We start from the raw sequence: 6,432 nt of genomic DNA on the forward strand, positions 1-6,432 counted from the left end.
CACACACACACACCCACCCACACACACACACACACACACACACACACACACACACACACACACACAGGGCTTGAAAAATGTTAGGGTGTTATGTTTACAGGGTACGTTACTGGTCATATTCTGGATCTTTCATATTACATCCAGAATGCCCCATTTTCAGTGGGATATTTCAATATCTGCTTAATTTTCATAAAGATAACTTGTCTCCATTGACACCTCTTTGTACCCCCTTTTGAAGATAACATTTACATTTAAATACTTAAGAAGTGAACCTGCCAGGGTGTTTGATGATGAAAGTAACATTAAAAATGTGCTTTACTTGTCGCTAAATTGTTCTGTGTGCAGCCTGGGAGCTCCGTGTCCTAGCCACACTCTGCAATCAGAATCTTCCCCTAGTCTGAGAACAAGCAAATTCAAAATGTTCCATTTAAAACTGTAAACCTCTACTTTAACAGCGGTGTGACAATGCAGACAGAACAACCACGGATACAGAATGACCAAAGAAATGGCAAGCAAATGTTATCAAACTGTAGCAGAAATGTTAAAGAAACGGACACAATGTAAATTAAGCAAGTTTTGGTTTTATTCAAATCAACATCGAAACTACTGCTCAGTACTCATTTGTGATAATCCTGACCCCGAAATATAAAAGTGTTTGATTTTGTAGAAAAATATAACATATTAATCCTATGAAAACTGGACTGGCACTTAACGATACCAAAAAATGCCCTGAGGAAAGGTGTTCTGTGTATTAATCTATTATATAGGCTTTTGGATTTGGAGGAAGAGAAAAAAAAAAGGAGGCATCAAAATACAATAGACATTTGGACAGATATTAAATATGTTTCAGATGACAAGAACATTTAAGCACTAGTGAAGAGGTTCTTTAGCTGCCAGAGTATTTTTATCCCAACTATATGTAAAACGATAATTACAGATTGGTTTAATTTTTTTTAAAAACCTTTGGCCACATAAATTCATGAACATTTTAAATTTGGCTGCAGAAAAAAAATCTAATAAACTCCACTTTGGATGAGACCTAAAAGAAGAATATGGGCTTCAGCGGCTTTTACTTGGGTAGGAATTGGACTACTGCAATCTCTTATTTCCTGGCAAAAAAAAAAATGTTCAGTGGTAAAATTAATCTGTAAATATCTGGCTACACACAGCTAGAAATGCACCAGAGGTGATTTAGAAGTGGATAAATGCTGGATCCCCATCTAAAAGGCTTAGGATCCATGGCAGTTTCACACTGGGATCCAAGGCTTACTCATGCTTTTTTGGATTTTTCACTACAGTATTACATGAACAAAAAATTGGTTAACCCTTAGGGGAATACCTGGAGTGTTAATTATGAATCAAATGTGGTTCTGGCAAATGACTATGGTGTCCAAATGTTCAACTACAACCCTTAGGGCAAGCTATATTACGATGGGTTCTAGTGATGACTGAATGGCACTCTTAAAACTAAAGCTTTGTTCTACCAGAAACTTTAAATATGTTCAACAAAAGTTAACCAGAAAAAAAAAAAGGAGGAGATTACTACATGGAAGCAAAAGGGCACTGTCTGCAATCTGTATGACCACTTAAAAATATTACAGGAAATGGCTAGTGACATTCATAACAAAGCAATTTCTCCAAGAATGCATGGTATGACAGGCACAGGTAGGATTTGAAAACGCTACCTAGCAGTGGTCCAAAATATAACATTAGTAGATCAGAAACACTGCACATTAGACATCAAAAGCCCCACTTTTTAGGGAAAGCCTGATATGGTTAACAGGTGCTCCATATAAACATTTACTTTTTAAACAAAAATGTGCCAGGGTGTTGAAATATTTTCTTTGGTTGTTATAACCTTACCTAACCATATCAACATAAAATAGTCACAGCTATAAATAAATGCCTCAATCTAATATGAAGATAGGACATCGCAGCTGGGATTTTATTGCACTGTAACTCCTACGGAGTCTAATTAAAATCCTTATACATCTTCCCAGCTGTGGAATAGTGCATAGTCTAAAGCTGTACATATTTTTTCTATTATAATCTAGTACTACTTGCAATGTGCAAGGACGATTTGTCACATCAAATGGAGAAAAAAACAAAAAAAAACACAACACAATCCTGGATTACAGCACTATGTATACTGTTCAAGTGTAGCTATTTGGATACAAAGCTTTGTGTCTTAAATGTTGTTCCAGGCATTGAATAGCAGAGGGGTCCACATCAACATCAAATTTGTTTGCAAACAAGTGGTGCTGCTTCAACATGAACTGCAAGTCCCCAGCACCGAAGACACAAATTGAGCGGATATGGGTCCCACTGCATGGAGGATATGGGGCACCCTTGGCGACATCTCCTTCCCAATATTGCCATTTCACAAATCTGGCTATGGAATTCATATCGGATACATCATATTTACTATTTGCGGGAACCGAGCCAGGCACGTCTGAAATTCTATTTAGGGTAGCCCACAAAAATTCATCTGGGCTATAGGTATCCTTAGACCATTCAAGCAATGTTCTTGCATTGTCATTTTCCAAAACGTGCCCAACAAATGCCCTACTGACAATGAAGTAGGCACTGCCAGAAAATACTTGAATTTGAAAAGGTGGAGGTTCTTTATCAATATTTGTTTTTTGAATACCACCGTTTGCTATTTCAAAGTGTTTTTTCCACCTGAATTCTTTGTTCCCAGGCATCTTTTCACTTTCAAGACTGTTCTCTCCCTTTAATGCTTTCAGCACTTGCACTATTTCCCTGTTGGTCTTCATTGGGAAGTCCATACCACAAAGATTTATTAAGTACTTCCACCGTGTATTGCCATCATACAAGTCTTTCATGCAGTTTAGGTCAGCCTGAACTCGAGTCCATGATGCATATACCACATTCTCTAGTTGGGACGCAATGAAAACATTTTCAAAACAAGAGGCAATTGCTTTCACTGCGGCCATAAAGGATTCTGAAGATTTTTTATCAAAGTGGATGCAGTAGTAGTTCTGAGGCATATAAATGCTGCGTAAAAGTCTTTCCAGCATGTCAATTTTATGGTGAACCACTATTGAATAGGCTATAGGAAATTCACTCTCCTCCTGACTAAGGGGATAGAGGATATATTTACGATCTCTAGTAAAGGAGTAGCAGTCTCTTGTCATGTTGATGAAGTCTTTTTCGGTCAGCCAGATGTGCCTTTTCTTATGGTCCACTCTGATCAGCTCCAATTTGGCATTCTGAATTTCCTCAATGTCCCCATTAATGATTTTGGTGCAGTTCACGTGGTCTTGGTTTTCCTCCAATTCCAAGTTTCTCTTGCTAAAAAACAGAGTTTTGTTGTGGTTCTTAACCAGCATAAGAGTCACAGCTGTAAGAGCTATGCAAAGGAAAATTCTTACACAATTCACTTTACAATGGCGGAGTTTTCTTATCAGCATTTCAAAAAATGTTTTGCCTACTTCAACCAAAAAAAATTGTAATATGATGAAGAAAGTCTTGTACAGCCTAGTTGTCACCTAATATCAGCTGTAGAAGTGCAATTTTAAACAATGTGGACCAAGTAGCTCCTGAAACAGAAAAAAAAAAAAAAAGATAAGCCATGGTTATATTTAAAATAAACTCACTGGCAACCCATAGAAAAAGAAATATTTATACACCAGTGTCTTTCAGCTAGAATGATGATGGCTTACACTAAGTTCTGCTGTCGCTTTCCCCTTGCTTGTTTGTATATATGTATGTGTACTTAGATAAATCAATCCACACACTGTTGCTGAACACACACACACTATATTGTCAAAAGTATTGGGACGCCTGCCTTTACACGCATATGAACTTTAATGGCATCCCAGTCTTAGTCCGTAGGGTTGAATATTGAGTTGGCCCACCCTTTGCAGCTATAATAGCTTCAACTCTTCTGGGAAGGCTTCGGGGAAATATTAGGGGTCTAAACAGACCCCTGATATTTCCCTTTTAAAATAGAAAAAGAGATTGAGGACTAATTCCTCAATCTCTTTTTCTGTATCCCCTGTTATCAATGATCAGGAATCCTCTATGAGTGTTACTGTTCATTCATGAGGACATGGTATGTTTACTATAACTACAACTATGAATGAACAGGAGGTGATGTAGATCACTTCCCATTCATTCATAATTTAGGATATAGTACACATACCAATTGGACACTCAATTATCTACAAACACTCAGCGATCACTGATCGCTGAGTGTTTGTACCTTGCTCTCCTCTCTGACACGCTGTCACAGGAGGCAGAGCAGAGAGGAGAGCTCAGCCTCCTGTGACAGAGCGGTCTGTCTCCGCCCACACACTGCTCTGGACTGTAATAGGAGGCTGAGCGGTGTGGGAGGAGACGCCGGTCACTCAAAGCGCTCTCCTCCCGCAGCGCTCAGCTGGCTATCACAGTTTCTCTCCTCCCCACTGGGACACAGAGCAGCGCCCAGCGGGGAGGAGAGAAAACAGGAATGCGCCGATGTATCGGCAGGAAAATTGCACTTTCGGCATTATGCAAAAAGTGCAATTTTCGGCCGATATGTTTCGGCGGCCGATACATCGGTGCATACCTAATTTCAACAGTATAATTAACAGGACAAAGTGCATATGAAAACTGATGACCATCAGTTTACATCTGCAAACATTCGTGTCAGTTGAGGTCCGCAATTGGAAACTGATCAGCTCTCTGTTTTGACTGACTGGGACTGATGATCAGTTTACATCCGTTCAGGTTACGTCCCATTTTTTGGGACTGATGTCGTAATGCAGCGTGGCAGGTTCAATGCAAAGAATCATGGGAATTTAGCGTACTATAAGAACAAAAAGGTCCAAACCGGACATGTAAAAAAACGGATGGAAACTGAACTGACAATGGAAGTGCAAACAAATTCAGCTTTCATCACTTTTTTGTATCCGTGAACCTTGACTGAACTGATGATGCTCATGTGGAAGTTTCTCCTACATAGCTAGTACTACACAGCTGTCAAAGTTACTGCTGATAAAATGACATCCATTACCAGAAGATTTTTCTTAGTGTTTTATTATTAGTAGGAGACTCCTTTTATTACGTCTTGCACTGCTGCTTCACTGCTAGTGTGCCAATCACAGCTTGGCATATTTAAATCTGTCGCATCTATCTAGGCAAATATTGGGGTATGTGTTGCCAATCTTACAAACATATCTGTGTACACAGGCAGAGAAGAAACAAAAGCAAGCATAAGAAGCAAGCGCAATGAAAAACAATGCACATGCAAGTGAAATTACTAGCGCAGTGTACTGCGAGAGTATCTAGAGATTCAAGCATCCACGGAAGATGTCCTAAAAGATTTTCATCTCCTGTCGATTGCTCTTTTCAACTTCTGCCACTGGGCACTCGGATAGGACTGCTCCTTGCAAGGTTGACTGAAAAAAAAGAATCCTAAACAGCCAATTGTGAGGTGGAATAACTCTCCAGCATCTATCAAAACTTAAGCTGGCCATACACTGCTTAGATTTTTGAAAGAACTTTCGTACAAAAGAACGTTAGACATTCTATTAGTTGATGGGGTCAAATAGACTATCGATTTCGACCGTAGTGATGGAAAAACGCGAAGGAGTAGGATGGAAAAGTTTTCTCGAAGGAACGAAATCTAACAGTGAATGTGGTTTTCATTTGTGAAAACGCCATTCATTCCAAAATCTAATGTTAAAAAAAAAAAAAATCAAAACAAAATTTCGATCAACATTCGTCAAGTGTCTGATGGCATTATCAGGTGGTAAAGAAAGATCTTTCACATGAAAGTTCATTTGGAAATCTACTATTGTACTATATGGCCAGCTTAAAGCATCTGTTTTTGTGGATTAATACTAGGTGCATAATGGTCCACACTCCTATTCTTGTGGAAGTGAACCAGTAAGGAGTCCATTAAACACCAACAAATATCAAGCCCTATGAAGGATATCACAGGGCCTAATTCGCTGCAATGCCAGCAGAGCAAAACTTGATGAATTCATTCGTCACACCACCAGCTCACCAACTATAGCATTCCTTTAGCTCCATTACTATAATGGGCTGCCCCAATGGCTAATAGGAATGTATATGAGGGGGAAAAAACACGTACATTATCAAGAAATATTAGAACTTTGTGCCCTTATCAATTTTGATGCCCATGTCCCACTGCAGTCCCATGGAAGCAATAGGCTCCTAAATCAGTCGTTTTTTCTGGCACGGTAACTTGAACTCTGGTCAGCGTAAAGCAAAAAACATATATTATGGGTTGAATTATAGCTAAGTGTAGGAGGAGTGCAACAGATTTTTGCTCCCCTTATTCCCCAGTCCAGCAGAACTCCTTCCCGCAATATTCCATAGCCATAAATGTACCCTTTATTACAGTGCACACTCCCTCCCTCTTCAGCTGTGCACCATAATAGGTAAAGGTTACACTTTCAC

General features: G+C 39.2%; 1 protein-coding gene across 1 annotated transcript; it reads right to left on the reverse strand.

The window, feature by feature from the left end:
• Positions 1-2,041: 2,041 nt before the first annotated feature.
• Positions 2,042-3,558, reverse strand: GCNT1 (glucosaminyl (N-acetyl) transferase 1, core 2). Its single transcript, XM_018558247.1, has one exon. It carries the CDS (start codon positions 3,432-3,434, stop codon positions 2,154-2,156), a length of 1,281 nt encoding a protein of 426 aa, XP_018413749.1. The 5' UTR covers positions 3,435-3,558; the 3' UTR covers positions 2,042-2,153.
• Between the last annotated feature and the right edge of the window lie 2,874 nt (positions 3,559-6,432).

The sequence above is a fragment of the Nanorana parkeri genome, unplaced genomic scaffold (assembly GCF_000935625.1).
Source record: "Nanorana parkeri isolate BGI_ZX_2015 unplaced genomic scaffold, ASM93562v1 scaffold328, whole genome shotgun sequence".
Classification (NCBI taxonomy): domain Eukaryota; kingdom Metazoa; phylum Chordata; class Amphibia; order Anura; family Dicroglossidae; genus Nanorana; species Nanorana parkeri.